At 46.6% G+C, this 16,035-nt stretch overlaps 1 protein-coding gene across 1 annotated transcript in view; it reads right to left on the bottom strand.

Annotated features, from left to right (window-relative positions):
- lmbr1 (limb development membrane protein 1) overlaps positions 1-15,996 on the bottom strand; it is a 21,171-nt gene extending 5,175 nt beyond the window's left edge. Inside the window, exons 1-11 of the mRNA XM_062559357.1 lie at positions 15,772-15,996; positions 13,305-13,377; positions 12,526-12,565; positions 11,908-12,047; positions 10,923-11,026; positions 4,922-5,048; positions 4,566-4,634; positions 4,365-4,429; positions 4,044-4,116; positions 1,095-1,184; positions 218-393 (exon numbers count right to left, since the gene is read on the bottom strand). Coding sequence (XP_062415341.1) covers positions 218-393; positions 1,095-1,184; positions 4,044-4,116; positions 4,365-4,429; positions 4,566-4,634; positions 4,922-5,048; positions 10,923-11,026; positions 11,908-12,047; positions 12,526-12,565; positions 13,305-13,377; positions 15,772-15,834 — 1,020 coding nt within the window. The 5' untranslated portion in view covers positions 15,835-15,996. The remainder of the gene's footprint in view (positions 1-217; positions 394-1,094; positions 1,185-4,043; positions 4,117-4,364; positions 4,430-4,565; positions 4,635-4,921; positions 5,049-10,922; positions 11,027-11,907; positions 12,048-12,525; positions 12,566-13,304; positions 13,378-15,771) is intronic.
- Between the last annotated feature and the right edge of the window lie 39 nt (positions 15,997-16,035).

The following is a 16,035-nucleotide window of genomic DNA, read 5'->3' as shown; positions in this document are numbered from 1 at the left end:
CCATTGCGTAAATCCTCAAGAGTATCCGGCCTGATGATATAATTGAATTGGGTTGTCCTTTGCTGATCCGCGCGTGTGCCGATGCATTATAGCCATCAACGTTGAGCTACGTTTGAAGGCAGAAACAAAATCTATTGATAACGGTGGCTATTCAGCATTGTCTTAAAAACAGGTATTGAACAAAAGCAGTTTCCCCAGCCAGACTCAGACTCTGTTAAGAGGATAGGATTTGGGGTACAGGGTGTTGGTCCCAATGGCCAGCGGCCCGGCTGTATACGCCAAGAGTCAACATTCTGGGCTTAATGACTGCACTCACCGTTCCTGCGAGCAGGATCAGCATCACTATCGGATACAACAAGTTCTTCTCCCAACCGGACGCCTTCTTTCTTCTCTCTGAGTGGGGAATAAGAGCCAAAATGTCGAGGTCATTGGCCTTGAGAAATATATATGTATAATAATGCTCTTCCTCTTTTATTAGTCACACTTATCATCGCCTTAACCAGTGGAAAAAATAATAATAAATTTAAAGTTTCTGTCTTCCAGCTTCCTTTTGTTCCAACGACTCATCAGTCATCTTTTAAGACACTGCTGACAGCTTGTAGAGCACGTGCCCCACATCTTCTATTATGGACCCAACGATGTGTGTCTTACTGCTCTTTAGTCCTTTCTATATTGACTTTCTTTCTCTATTTCCAACCTTGTTAGTCCTCCTTATTCTCAAAGTGCACCCCCCCTGCCTGCCCGAGAAGTTTGCCAAGTGCACTTTATATGCACCATCCTTCTAAATTAATGACATCACTAAAAGGCTTGCTACAATATAAAGTTTCCATCTTGTCCAATATCCTAAGTGCCTTTGTGCCCCCCCCCCACACACGGCTCCCCAAAAGACTCAGGCTTCATTTATAATATCCTAAAATGGATGGAAAATTATCAAGCGGTTCTGGTCCATGTCCAAATTAAGAAATTAAGGCGGACGGGGAGAAAGCAGCCGCCTGTCAGCAATATGTAAAAAGCTTACTTCTTGGCATGTGTTTCCATGGCAATTCAAGGTCTTCAGAGAAAATATAACAGCCCAGCATTATACAAATACTTACCCAATTTATTCTTCAGATTTCTAATGTTGTCCAGGTCTTTGTTGAGCTGCATAGTAAAGTTTCCTCGAGAAAAAGTATAGGAGGACGATCCTGCAGAAACAGAAACCATTGGAATCAACTTCATTGGTGCATTATCAGATACTAATTTAGTCAATGAACGGATTACACATTCATGTTATGGAGAAAAGTTCTGGGAGTTTTGTTTTGTCTGTCCGACAAAATTACATTTAAGAAAATGCTTACCGAGAAGCGACTCAAAGCAATAAACTGTCATCTTTGCTTTAACAGATATCTTCAGTGTCTGCAGGTAATGTACATGGATTCATGGATCCTTCAACTTTGTCTCTCATCATGCAGTAGTTGACCTCTCTCTATTAAGAAATCCCATCAAAACAATTAACGCTGCTCTGAACACAACCATGTAATCAAAAAGCATTTCCTATGTCAGGAGCTGTCTGCGCGCATGCCGCAACTGGTTCAGCGGGGCTGGAGAAGGCGGCGAGAGGGATTCTCCGAGAAAACCGCAGGGCCCCCTGGGAGCCCGAAGGAAAGAGTATCCGTTTGCACCCACACCACCCCCCCCCCCCCCCCCCCGAGGCGATTGGCGCATCAACGCCAATTAGCTCAGTGTTACACCGTTACTAGCGTGCACAGTAATAAAAAAAAAAAAGAATACCGTCTTTAATCTTTGTTACAAGAGGGGAGGACCCATCGCTTTGATCAAGCCTCTTTCTTCCCCCTCCGTGATCACGCCCTGTCTGGATGGGTTTAAGTAGGCGAAGGACGGGCGTGCGCGTTAGACTGGGGAAAGTTTGAACCCCCCCTCCCCCTCCTCCCCCCGAGCAAATATACTAACAACACAACAGGAAATGTCACGGGCAGTTCAACAGCTGTTTTTCTTCTTTTTTTTTCCTCCAGAGATGAACCGAAAACTCGGCCTCGCGGGGTTATTGGCCTCATCCATCACATTGGTGCATAACACATCCAAAAGGGGGATAACCGCCTGATCAAAAGAGCCGCGGGCGGATCGGAGTGAAGACAAAGAACAACATCGTCGCCTGGAATTTTCGACCGCAGCCTCTTGAATGACATCATTCTAAAAGTTAAATATATCCCTCTCCTTCCTGCTGGCAGCATCAATTAAGAGACTGAGTTACAGCGAGGCAGAGATGCTGAGTGAGGCTTCTGGCAGCCAGGGAGGCCCGGAGTAATTCAACGTATCCTTTCCAACCTTCAGCACAGTCGAAAAATGACGTCATCCGCGCTTATGCTAAACGCCATGCTGAGACAACAGAGGCACCGGCAAGGTCACCGTGCCGCAGAGCATCTGGACAGGCGCTCTGTTGGTCCGCTATCAGCAGATCCGGGTCTTGAGAGGGCAGCGTGGAGAAGTGTGTTTGTGTGTGTGTGTGTGTGTGTCTGTGTGTGTCACACAGTGTGTCCTGCACTGCAGAATATTTGTCTGTGAACGTAAACAGTGAAGAAGCTTCGGCCAATTGCAAAACCTGGTTCCTGGTAAGTGAAGTGTTCTCGGTGCATGCCTCTGAACATTACGCATATTAGGTGCATCGTTACCATGACAAGAAGAACAGATGCACGTGCCCAATCAGCCAATTTGAGCCCGGGAGCCTCTGAACTGTTACGGCTACACTATAAACAATGCCATTACAAATGGGCAATTACATGCTAAAGCGAGGACAACAAAGGCCCGGACGCGTAAATAAACATTGATGCGCCGACTGATGTGGCTCAACAGTCCACATCTGCAAACACAAAAACCGGGCCAGGGGATCCGTTAGGAGGGGCTGGAGTTGCGGGGCGGACACAGGTGAAGCAAGACAACACAACACTGCTCGCCTCTGGAGTGTGTCCCCGTGAACTGTTGGTGAACTGTGGTCGCTCGCGGCAGATCAAAGGGACACACCGGTCTGGCCTTCGCTTTTGCACCCGTGTGTGTGTGTGTGTGTGTGTGTGTGTGTGTGTGTGTGTGTGTGTGTGTGTGTGTGTGTGTGTGTGTGTGTGTGAGAGAGCGTGAACGCGGAGCATTTGCATCTCCGTGCAGCATGAGAAAAAAACCCCCCAAAAAAACGTCGACATTCTTCTTTGTGGCCACATTTTTGGGGTTTTTTTTGGTTTGCCCTCACAGAGACTTGTTGAGTTCAAACGGTGTTGGAGGTGATAAGGAACAGATTACAATTATTCAGTTAGTTCAAAGCGCGGCGGCGTGGAATACGCTCGAGGGAAGCATACGCATTGGTGGCTGTCTATGGGGTCGGCCCGGCGTGGCATTCGAAAACACGCCTTATCAGGCATGGATCTCCCTTACCTCCATGGTTTGAAAGGACGCTCGTCCTCTTCATTTACTCGCATCCGTACACTTGGTTGCATGCCTGAGTTCATATTAAAGTAGCTTTTGGAACTCGGCCCAAATGCTTCCTGGGTCGGACGTGAAAAGGAAATGCAGGCTAAAAAAATAATCTGCACCATCCTTTAACTCTTTAAACTATCCCTTTGTTCCCGAGAGCCGCACACGGCTCCCGGGTCTCCTTTCAGGAGCCACCGAAAAGCCTCTTTTATGTCCAAAGAAGGTCCTTGTAAAAGACTTCATTTCCATCCTATTACCGGGGCCACCATTCTAGTCCTAAAAGAGGCAATCATTTCACCAGTGTCTCAAATGGATTCTTAAAAACTTCCTTAACATAAAATATGGTCCTTTCCATGTGGCTGCTTTGCCCTTCAGCAGAAGTTATGTCAGTTATGCCGCTGTAGCCTTTTTATATGATTTTTTTTTCCCTCCCCCCCCCCCCCCAGTGTCTGTTCATGTCCGTCTGCGTGTGGCTGAATTTTCAATGCTAATTGATTCCAGTGTGGCGCGCTCCATCACACCCAATAGGGCAGTCAAGCCCTGCCCTCCCCTCCAATGTGCCAACACGTCTCCCACAGACATACCGTTTAATCTCCTCTGAAGGGCCTCCTCCTGCAAATGGATGCAGTAAATCTGCTCATCCAGGTCCTCCAGGATCTGAAGGCAGGGAGCAGAGGAGGAAGAAATGAAATGGGTTATAATTAGGCCCAGAGTGGGGCTGGAGAGATGGCAGATGGGAGGATGAGTTGGTGATGTATTTGTAGTCCTGTTAACGGCCGACTCAAACGGACAGTAACCTCAAGTCGGAGACCTTCCGGTTCAACTCGGTATTCTTTCAGGCCTGCGGTGCATTTCTACAGAAAAAAAACGCGTTGACAGAACAAACAAAGATGCAGATTCCTTACTGTTGGCTTCACCAGCAACTGGCCCATGATGGTGAACATCCTCGACAATCCCACAGGAGTGCACACTACACAAGACAGATAAACAGCACGGTCAGAGTGCGTGTTTAACCAGGATGAGGTGAAGAAATTAAGGAATATTAAATTGATGGATCAGCAATTAGATTGTTGGCAGTGTGTATAACAATGAATGAGGTGGCTTACTGAGTAAAAGCAGTCCTCCCATCAGAGATATACAGGAGTAGAGGTATGGTAGGTAAAACTCCCAAAGGTCTACAGAAAGGAATGAAAATCATCATTTAAGGACATCTACAAACTGTTTACCTTTATATTTGTGAAGGGATTAAACAAACAAGATATCATGTGTTAATTTGTGTGCTTCATAGGCAAAAAAATTGAACTTTGGAGAATTCCAGTATTTATGCTCAGCTAAGCTAAGCTAACCAACTGGCGGCTCAAGCTTCATATTTGATTGCATATGAGCACGAGAGCCCAACCCTGGCAACATGAGACTGTTATCAACCTCGTCGAAGGAGAAATAATGTCCAAACTGTTGGTACCGTAGAGCGACTCCATACTGGCCGCGTCGTTGTCGATGAGCGCCGACGCCACCCACACGATGCCCAGGATGAGCAAAGCCAGCAGGAAGAGCATCACAAAGGTCTCCAGGATACGCGCCTTAATGCCCTGACAGAAGAGAAGAAAAAAAAAAATAGGGAAATAAAACAGATTTTTATTTCAACGTACAATAAAAACACATTAAGCCTGGAGGTGGGATTACCAACATTTTAATTGATAATTAAAAAAACGCAAAACGGGATTCCTTTTTACGAGACATTTCCGACAGAAACGCTCCCACGGATTCCTGCTTAAAACAGTCCTGTGACACACACACACACACACACACATTGTGGTCTGCAAAGTGGGTCTAACAGGGGCTGGAGGTGAAATAAAAAAATAGATTGAGGGGGGGGGGGGGGGGTGTGGTAAGGAGCATGAAGCCTGGCCGGGGTCGGCTACTGTCTGCGATCAAGAGCAGGCCCCCCATCTGGGCGCGATTAGGCGCTCTCCCTCAGACGCCGCGGCCGCGTCCCGGGACCCGCGCAGACCAGAGGCTTTTGGGGTAATTTGGGTTTTCCGGGTCACAAACTGCTGAGTGGTTAATAAAGTCCTCCTCTACCTGTTCACACACAATCCCCCCCCCCCCCCCCCCCTCACCTCCCTCCCTTCCCCTGCAGGAGAGCCGAGCTGTCTGTGCCTGTGAGATGGAGCGGCGTCCTCCTGCACATGTCGGGTAGGCTGCCAGGCTCTGGATAACAAGGGCTATCGGCTTAAATTGGGCACATATGAGCAATTTGTTACCAGCTAACATAATGGCTCTGCGGTTGCTGTTCAGTATTTGCCAACAGGTACATGAAGAGGAGGTGGGCAGGCGGGGGGGCGGTCTCTCTTTGAAAGTATCCCCTGTTAATCAAGTCGCTTTAGAGAATGCAAATGGTTTCAATTCTGTAGATTAAATCAGACATGACTTGCTTTTCTTTTCTCTTTTTTTTTTTGTTTTTTTTTGTTGCATAGCACAGTTCAAGATGTTAACCGAGCCACCTGTCCTCTGGCGTTTACATCGCACGGTTTGATAGCTTGAAATACGGTCTCTTCTAACTCACTCCTGAGCTCTCATCTCTTTTACAAGCGCCGGGCCTCACAAACGGCAGCGCTAATGGGTCAAGAGACGGATTTTGGTAAATTTATTGTCCACACATTGCCACTGACCCCCTCACGTCCAGACTTTGGATGGTGATGTAGGGATTTAAGCCCATTCCCGAACCCGCCGTAGCATCCTTTAGCTTTCACTGAGCACTCGTCCTCAGTGAGTGAGTGTAGAATTTTCTAGCACAACGGGGAGGAACAGGGTGGAACAGGGTCTGGAGTGCCCCAGTGTGGCCAAGGCAGACACTGCAGCCACGTAAGGAGGGTGTATTCAGGCCTTCATGGAGTCTTCAATCCGCAGAAACAAATATTTATTTATTTTCTGTTGTGCTGTGGCGGAGGGGGGGAGGTGAGCGAGGTGAGAGAGCAATGCTTTCAGGGACTTCAGCCCACGTCCCACACGCGCTCCCTCTCTCAAGGATGCATCGGGACGCGCGTCCGCTCAAGCGCACCAGTCCACCTTAACAGGCTGCCCACGCCGAAAGGTGTATTCCCCTTAGATAGGCCTCTCAATCATTTATAGGACTCAAATCATTACCCATTCAGATCATTTAGGGCAGAGGCAGATGCTTGTCACCTCCCTTACTATCACCCCCTCCCCCCCCCCCGGCTCCTGCCATCGCTGGAGGAGCCGTCCGCTGTGTCAGACGCGATTTGACAGCTCAGGAGGAAAGAGGACGCCGAACTCATTGGTCCAGATTGGTGTCATTGATTCGTGCACGTGCGTGACATTGCACGTCGACAGAGCCTCACTTGTCCTTTGCAAGCGGCGCAAATGAAATCCCTTGTTCCTCATCAGATGGGAAATAAAAGGCAATTTTGTGCTTTGAGAAAGGATGGTATGAAAATAGAAAAATGGAGCTAGGCCATCGATCAAAGATGATCAACTGTCAACCGGTGAGGGAAGAGACAGAAAAACCTGTGCCTCGGCATCCAGAGCGCCCGCTGAAAGTTTCTATTCTTGCCATTCTAAATGTGTAACTACGCCTAAATATAGCAGCCCTGAAATATTCAGCATCCCCTGATCCTCACACCGACATCGGGCGCGCGGCTGCTTAACGGGCAGCTGTGCTCAAACAAGAACGGAGAGACTTCCAAGAAATGCGTGTAGTGGCCAGAGATTACAACAAAAAAAGAAATGAAAAAGCGCTCCATGTGAACGAAACATGCACGAATCCACGCACGTGACCAACGGGGTAAATAAAACAGGAACTAAAGCACAACCCTTTTCACCTCTGCTCCTAAAAACGCCCGCCGTGCAAAATAAGAGAGTGTGGCGACGCTGCTAAGGGGAAGACGCGGGGTTGAGTTGGACACTGGGGAGGGAGGCTGGAGGGGTGGGGTGGGGTGGGAAGTTGGGACGAGTTAGGTGGCGCGGGAGCTTCCCGAGTTTGCCGCCATCAATCCTCGGGGGGGGGGGCGGGTCAGCAGGCGGTGGCAGAGATCATCCCGCAGACCATCCTTCTGCTCACTGTCGGAACCCAGAGTGTAATGCGGGACGGAGGGGGCAGGGACCGCCCTCTCTCTCTCTCTCTCTCTCTCTCTCTCTCTCTCTCTCTCTCTCCCTCCCTCTCTCTCTCTCTCTGCTGCGTGCCAGATGCCCGGAGACCTTATTAGTGTGTCCTTCACAACCGGCCCGGGCCGCAGCGCAGTGACTGTGTCAAAGACAGAAAGCAGAGGAGAGGGACTCTGCCCCGTAAAGCTGCACTACGAACTTCTGAGGACTTCTTAATAAGACGACTTAATAAAGCACCAATGACACGAGCGCATGGGAAATGATCGGCGTCACGTCGTATTGTTCAAACCGGGGGGGGGGGGGTGGACGCTGTTGTAAATGTTCATGATTTTCGGGATGTGAGTTAAAACTCCCGTTTCCCTGCTGCTTCACCAGATGAGTCACAGAAGAGAGGAATTTCAATGAGGGAAGTTGTGTTTGACATCCTTGTTGTGATTAAAAAGGTGTCAGAATGAATAATAGAACTGTACTCTGGCTTTTTTTCTTTATACAAATACACCCAAATCAACATAATACGCTGCACTATACTTCATCACGGACAAAATCTCGCTTTAGAATCACGAAAGGTTCCGAATAGCAGAATCAGTCGAGCTTCAGAACTGATCCCCGAGGTTAGAAAAACTGAGTCACGAGAGGAAAAGGGGGGGGGGGGGGGTGGTTGGCTGGGAAATCCTGAGCAACTGGCTTGTTCTTTTTGAAATTCCCAGCTCGAACTAATATGTTGCCATGGTAACGAACATTGTAACAGGCAGCTTTAGGGAGACATTGTGACCTTAAAGGAAGGTATGTAAACACCACTTTATATTCCCCGACCGGCCCGGCCCGAAGGAAGGCCTGGGAAAAATGTCTGCATGTGCAGGAGATTTGAAATAAATATCCAGGCCCCCATTGTGGAGCTCCAACAAAGAGGAGTATCTTAGTAACACCACGCGGGTTCGCTCGACGAGTCCCCCCCCCCCCCCCCCCCACCCCCCCACACCTCCCCATCTCCCCCCTCCCTCCACAATAAACACACTTCTCATCATTGGCGGGTTAGGGCTTAGGATGAGATTGATGAGGAGTTTCTTTAACTACCAGATGAAACCTGTTGGCCCTTTGCTGGGTCAGTCGGGGGGTCAGACTCGTTCCAACTCGTTTCAGGATCAAACACATTTCAATACTGTGGGTGAGACCAAAAGCCTGCTCCCTGCAAAGCATACTACGCTGAATTGTTCCTTAAAGAAGAACAACAAAAAAATAGACTCATAAAACACACTGGAAATGGTGCATATTTCCCTCATACTGAAGTTTGCAATTAGCGTTTAGTAACTGAGGAAATGAATGTATTTATATTTTTAGCGACAGATGATATCATCAGATCATTAGTGGAAAGATAAATAAAATAAGATGAGACCACACTAGAAATAGACCAGGAATGTTGTCACCGTCAAAACGTTATACCTTGATCCAATTGTTTTTGAGTAAATATAGCTTCAAGATATCTCACTCACCTTTTTTAATTACTAAGCCAACTTAAGCCTCCCGATATATAAATAGAAGCCGAGACAAAATGCTGGTGTGGAAGTCTTTGAGATCATCATTTTAATGCCATCTACTGGCTGTGCAGAAACAACTAGAGCGGACCGAAAAGATGAAATAAAGCCTCCAATTAAACTATTTTACATGCAATTCGCATTGCACACGACACCTCGTCGGAAACCAACTGGACTGACCTACGCGGCGACCTTTCGTGGCCTCGGCGATGCAGCTCCGCGGCAAAGATTTGGGAACCCAGCCGTTAAGTGGGAGACATTTTACAGCAGCAAATAAAGCTGCATCATAACATCTGCCATCAAGAGCCTGTCGCTCTGATTCATCCACCATTTGGACAATTTGTTAAACTATTAATCTCCCGGGGGACCGAGCCTCTAAAGAGGTGAACAGTTTAAAAAAATAAAACGTATATCCACATTTCCATCTTTATTCTGGTGGCGTCTTTTAGTGCATCGTCAAAAGTAAACACAGCCACATGAAAAGGCCGACTGACACCGTTAGTGGTGAAATTCATCATTCACTTCATTTCCGCAGTCAAAAGGAACTCGCGGAGCCGTAACATCGGCACAGGAGGTTAAAACGCCACATAAAACCTTATGACAATGTGGCCAAATGCGCTTTTTGGGGGGAAAGGGATAATATCGGCATTAGAATTCCTCGGATCTGTGGGGAGTTTTTTTTTTTTTTTTTTTGATCCCCTTGCATGATCGACTGTGCAGCTCGGGCTGTTTTATTTATTTCATTTAAGTGTCACCTCCATGACACACGCACAAACAATACGTACCTGCAAGTGCAGCTCAACATTGAACAGCGCTTCCTCTGAGCACATTTATGGAAGAGCAGTAGCAAGGAAACGTGAAAGAGGCCCTCATCCTGCTTCCTACACATCAGCTCCTGCCTTCGACTGGAGGAAAGTCCGACCGAAACAAATTAGTGGGCCGAGGAAGAAAAGATCTGGCCGCGCGCTACAGTACGGACTAATTTTTATGTGCTTTTTCCTGGAGGGACATAAACCAGAGAGGCTTCAAACTGTGACACAGGATAGAGGTGTATTAAAAACTAAATCTCTCTCCCCCTCCATTTGGCAAGCTTCTATTGTGCTGTCATGTTGCTGCGACTTTATGGACTTTTGGAACACGAGCCCCCAGCCTCCTTTTTTTGGGGGGGGGGGGGGGAGGGAGGAGGGGTGTAGTGTGGAGGGGGGGGAGGGGAGGTAATCAATTAAACAAGGAAGTTTGCTGAGCCTTACAACTCGATTATTAGCCTGTCCTTTTGAAGTTTTATTTTGGGGGGCCGTGGAGAAGGGGGCAGGGGGGTGGCAGGGGTGGGGGGTGACAAGGAATCAGGCTCTAAATCAGCGGTGGCCGATGCAGCCGCGTTGAAGCGTTTGCAGCCCCCCGCGGCCTTATTGGAGGGGTTTGTCAGGATGTGGCGCTGGGCGAAGTCCAGGTTCAGACTTTCATGGTTAATGAAGTTTCTGCGGTGGCGGGTTACAGTCAGCGGCGTGACTCAGAGGGTGGGGGGGGGGGGGGGTGAGGACACGGCACCTGCTGCTGCTTTGGCTTCAGGGGACACAGCCACGCATGGGGATACACAAGGTTCTACAGATTATATTATCAAAGTTTCTGATTCTAAAATCTTTGCAGATTGTCTTGTGTATCCCTTCAGTTGGCATTGTCATTAATCACTTTTGATCATTAATTCCCAGGACCAAACATAATTAATAGCGGTTTTCTTTTTTTTTTTTGTTGATGGTCGCTGAATGATGCGGCAAAATGACGCAACAAACTTAAGGCAACACGCACCTTTTTAGAACCTGCGAATCCCTCAGACTCCAGGAAGAAGTAGGCAAAGGGCATCAGGACAAAGAGACACAGGTTGGAGAACAGCGACACCAGGTTCCACAGACCTGCAGAGACACATCGGTCGGTTTATACATCAAATATAAGTATATATATATATATATATATATACACATATAATCCTGTGTTAATGTCTAATCGTTACAGGCTCAGTGAGGCTACATGAACAGGTTTTCTCATGGTTGTGAGGCGCCAACACTGGTTTTATCTGTCTTTGTGTCCAAGTCATGGACTCTGACGCCCCCTGGTGGCTGTTGCAGAACCCAACATGTTTGGACCAGGTATGTCCAGAATGGGTTGATTTTGAATTAAGAAAGAAACGGGCCTACTCTGTCTATCAGCTGCTGATTGTTACACATTAAAGATGAGCACACAATGAATAATATGTCTTAAAAACACAAATACTAAACTTCCAGCCTCAAAGGGACAGCATATAATTCATATCAATTAACAGTAGTCACAACAACAAAGAGCGTGGTGTAACTTTCTAAAAAAAGACACAAAACAATAGAAAGATGGGACGCTTTCAGCCAACGTCATAGTCAAGCTAATTCAAGTCTATTCTATTAATATATTCTTTGAATCCAGCTTGTGTTTTAAGTGGTGATCTTTGAGTTAAACTGAAAACTTGACAGGGCAACAATGCCTCTTCTTTTTTGTGTTGAATCCAATCTACTATGTTCTATTAAGCCATTTGAAACCTAGAAAAACAAACTGGATTCAAATAAAATGTATTCATTAAATTATGGCACATTACATAGCAGTGTAATTCAGATGAAACTCTGCTTCAAAGCAAAGATAATTGTGATTATACTCAATGCTATTCCAAAAATAGTAGAAAACAGAACATTTTTTCTGATCAAAACAGAAAGGAGCGAGAAAGAATTAAACAAAAAGACAAAAGGAAGAGGACATGAGATCCACTGACCATGAATGAGGGAGCCATTGAGCCACTGAATGTAATAGTTTTTGGGGAAGGAGAGGAGGATCTCGTTACTGATGATGGAGAAAGGCAGCAGGAAGACGGCACCACCAGACACTGCCAGCGTGAAAGTGCACAGGTATAACCTGGGGATGGAACCGAAACACAAAGCAGAAACACACACACACACACACACACACAAGGACGAGTCAAACAAATAGAAACACATGTAGAATCTTTAAGGATGCCACAGGAAGTGAGCTGGTCCCTGGAGGACTCACTGTAGATGACATGTTGTGACGTAAAAGAGGCTATAAATAATGAAGCAAAAGCCAATGTGGAATTAATTCAAATGCTTTCAGTTCAAAAGTGACGGAAATGTTGAATCCATTATAAAAAAAACGGTGCTGGTTTAGTTTGAGTAATCGCTTCAGTGTGTCATTGCGTTTAAATATTTATATACTCAAGAAGCTGATTGACTTTCTGAACATATTTGCTTTCTTTTTTTTACTTTGCTATAAACAAGAAGATATGAACAATAATTCCTGTTCGTCAAAATAAATATCTAGTTAAAAAAAATTAAATACATTGTTCCAAAAAGAAAATTAACTCTGATTTACTCACGATATTCTATTGACAACCGCATCTTCATCTTCGTGGTCATCTATAAAAGGAAACCAAAACACCAGGTGTGAACCTTCTTTACACCACGACCTGCTTCAAACAGCACAAAGAACACTGTGTGTTGAAGGAGAGGTGATACATCTGACATTTAGCTTAGTAAAAGCATGTGTGATTCTCAAGAAATGCCTCTCTTTGTTTCAAAATGAAAGTAATCCATCTCATGTGTTAGTTATGTGTAGGTGCTTCCAACAGTTTTTACAAAACCTTCATAAAAATTGTGAAATATTTGAAATTTCTCCAAAGAAACGGGTATTTACAGCTTAATTTACAGGCATTTTGTTAGCGTTGGATGAAAAAGTCGTGCTTTTATTTTGCGAACCCTGAGAGGATTAAGCTCCCAAACCACTGGTGCAAGGAGAAGAGCGGTCTACGTTCCAAATGAGATGACGATGCCCGCCGTCTCCTCCCCCCGCTGTAGCTCCAGCGTGTCAGAGATGTCACAGAGGAACACCTCAAGCAGCTTTTGTCACTGACCCGGTTCTGTCGGTGTTGTTATGGGACAAATATTGTGCTGGCCTCGCCTCGTCCCTGAGAGCCGTTGTGGGCGGACACGGCTCGCGCCGATAAAAAGCTGCCTGCGTGAGATTACTCTGCAGGGCACGGGTGTGGTGTCTCGTAACACCTAAAGCCTTCTTGGAAGTGGCTTCCTCTCAGTCCCAACCCAACAAAGGGCTGCGTCAGTGAGCAAATACGGCACGCCGAGACCGACGCACACTCACCGCTCTTCTTCTTGTATCTCGTTATGATGAAGTAGGACACAATGTAGAGGACTGCGAACAGGAGGAAGCAGATCTGAAAACGACAACATAAAGAGTCTTGGTCAAGGATCGGATGGTATGTGTAGTTGGTCTTTGTTTGAATGTATGGTCTCAGAACACAGAGTGCTTCCAGATTTGTTTTTACCCATTCTGTAACCCCCCCCCCCCACGTTCTAATAATAACACCCTAAATTATTTGTGCAGTGTGTGTTGTTTTCCAAAAATGACTCTACCTGCGGTTCAGGCCTTTTGAAGGGTGCAAATTCAGGAAAATAAAAGAAGGCCATTGTCATTATTACAGAAATCCTTCATTCTTGACGCGAAGCTCAAATTGACCCTATTTATTTCAGCATAAAGAACAACAGTGAGCGTTACATCACTGTTTTCCATCGCCTGACGTGCTCATGAGGCCAACTGTTTGTGCAAAGTGGTCCAGAAATGACCAATGCGTGGAATGTGTCACCTAACCGCGGCCTCAAAACACACTCTGGATGCTCTTACAGAAGGATCCCATTCCACATGGGCCCCTTCTACCATGACAGTGACCCTAACTAATGTTAGAAGCTCCCACTTCAGCACTTTGCACCCTGTCAACATTGGATTGGAGAACTGCTCACGGCCAGCCGGGACCATGAGATGACTCAGCCGGCCCAGTACGGACAAACCGGCGTAAAGAGAAAATGGGGGGGGGGGGCGCGGGTGCTTCATGACAGAAATGTTTATCTTATCACCTGCGGCCCCCTCTTCAAGTGAAAGACACCAGGTTTAAATACCGGGTACAAAAGGTCTGCTGGGGCCACGCCTCACGTAAAACCCTGTTTTCACCGGGGGGGGGGGGGGAAACACAGAGATGTGTGCAGGGCGCTGATGAACTGGCCTAAATACCAGGTCAGGACTTGTTTAATTAGCCACAACAACACTTTTACAACGTGCTGTCAAAGTGTGCTGGAAGAACTTACTTTACTCGGCCCCCTAAATGGTCAAAATATTTTCTCAGGAAAGTGGTTGTTCAGGTTCAGGAATGTCACAACTTTGCATGTTGTTCAACAGAGTGCACTTATGTTTCCAGCACCACGTGAAAGCCCGTTAATCGTTTTCCATCCCTGTTTGGAGGTGGTAGAGGAAGATGTCATTTGTGACGGAGCCACCAGCTAGTCTCACTTTATTCCGTTTCTCTGTACATTTTTAAAAAGTACGTTAAAAAAAAAACGGATTACCAAAACTCAGGTCTAGCAAGCAAAGTACCATGTTGTCACACAGTCATGTTTATCAACCGTGAAACTTAACCCAGAGTGGCCCGGGCTGGGAAATAAGCACGCACAACAACACACAGAAATCAATCAGACTCGCATTGAGACGGGACAGAGCCCTTACGGCATCGTGCCGACCGCACCTTGCGTCGAGACAAGTGATACGGGATACTGGGAGTCAGATGCAGTGAGATAAGCAGGACGAAGTGTGCCATCTAAAGCTGAGCTGTTCAGCTCGTCTGAAAGGCGAAACCTTTGACAGTTACTATATTTTAAAAGGGAACAGGTAGATTTACTCCAGGTTGAAGGAGCCCCTGCTGTTCTTTCTCACTTAAGTCGTGCAGACGCTCACAGAAAGGGACGATCATCAGCTGGTTTATTGTTATATTTCGAATGCCAGATGCCATAACGGGGAGATTAAGGACACTAAATGTAAAGTTGCAGTGGTTAAACATGTGCCAGACAAGAACATATCTTCTTACTTATAATATTACACAGCAAACTGCCCCATCTGCCAATCACATTATTACAAAAAGGTTTCTTTCCTGAAACACAACGTTTAGTCACTCACATCATCCAACCACGGGACCTCATGAGAACACAAAAGGAGCTTTTACTGAAAAGGCCATTAAATCATGAGATCTTCTGACAGGTCCGCATTCAACTCAAAACTGATGATCGAACCGAACACGTGTAAATATTTGATCAGGGAAACATGAATATTATAATGTAACCGGTTTGTAGCGTATAAATAAAGCCTACAAAAAAAAGGATGTCAGAGTCCTCACTCAGCCTGAATAAGAAAGGACTGGGACATTGTGTCCACGTCTTCCTCCGCGACTCGCAGGTACATCCATAACACGTCTGTCCCAACATCGACACCTCCACTGGCGAAGTTACGACGCTGAAGACAAACCAGTTAACGGTCGCTAACGTGACAGCTAACTTTAATTAGCGCGTTCACTCTCATCGGATGCTCGACTTTGATCCACATGCGGCTTTAAGTGTGACGGACACACGACGCGGACGCGTTGTACGAGAACAAAACGTCGCGTCGTTGTAAAGTGGGAGTGAATCGGCGGCGTCTCACTGACAGGTGAAGCTAACGCTAGCGCCCGTAGGGCAGAGGACGTTGTTAGCCTGCTAGCCTCCGCTAGCCGCTCCGGTGGGCTACTTACGATGTACTCTCGAACTTGGCTGTGGAAATTCTGCTCTCGGATAGAAACATCGTCTTCTTCCATTCTTCATATTGCAAATGCGAAAGAAATAAAAAAGGCTAATGGAGTCACTGCATGTTAGGTTCGTGCAACTGGCGGCGACGGCAACAACTCCGGTGTCTTCTTCCCTCTGCAAGTATTGCGACTGGTTAAGAGACAGTTTACATCGGAGGAAACCGCCTCTGCGTGCTGTAATAAAAAAAAAAGAAGAAAAAAAGAATACGC

This window comes from Pungitius pungitius, chromosome 19 (assembly GCF_949316345.1).
Source record: "Pungitius pungitius chromosome 19, fPunPun2.1, whole genome shotgun sequence".
Taxonomy (NCBI): Eukaryota; Metazoa; Chordata; class Actinopteri; order Perciformes; family Gasterosteidae; genus Pungitius; species Pungitius pungitius.
This window is presented reverse-complemented; position numbering and strand designations above follow the sequence as displayed.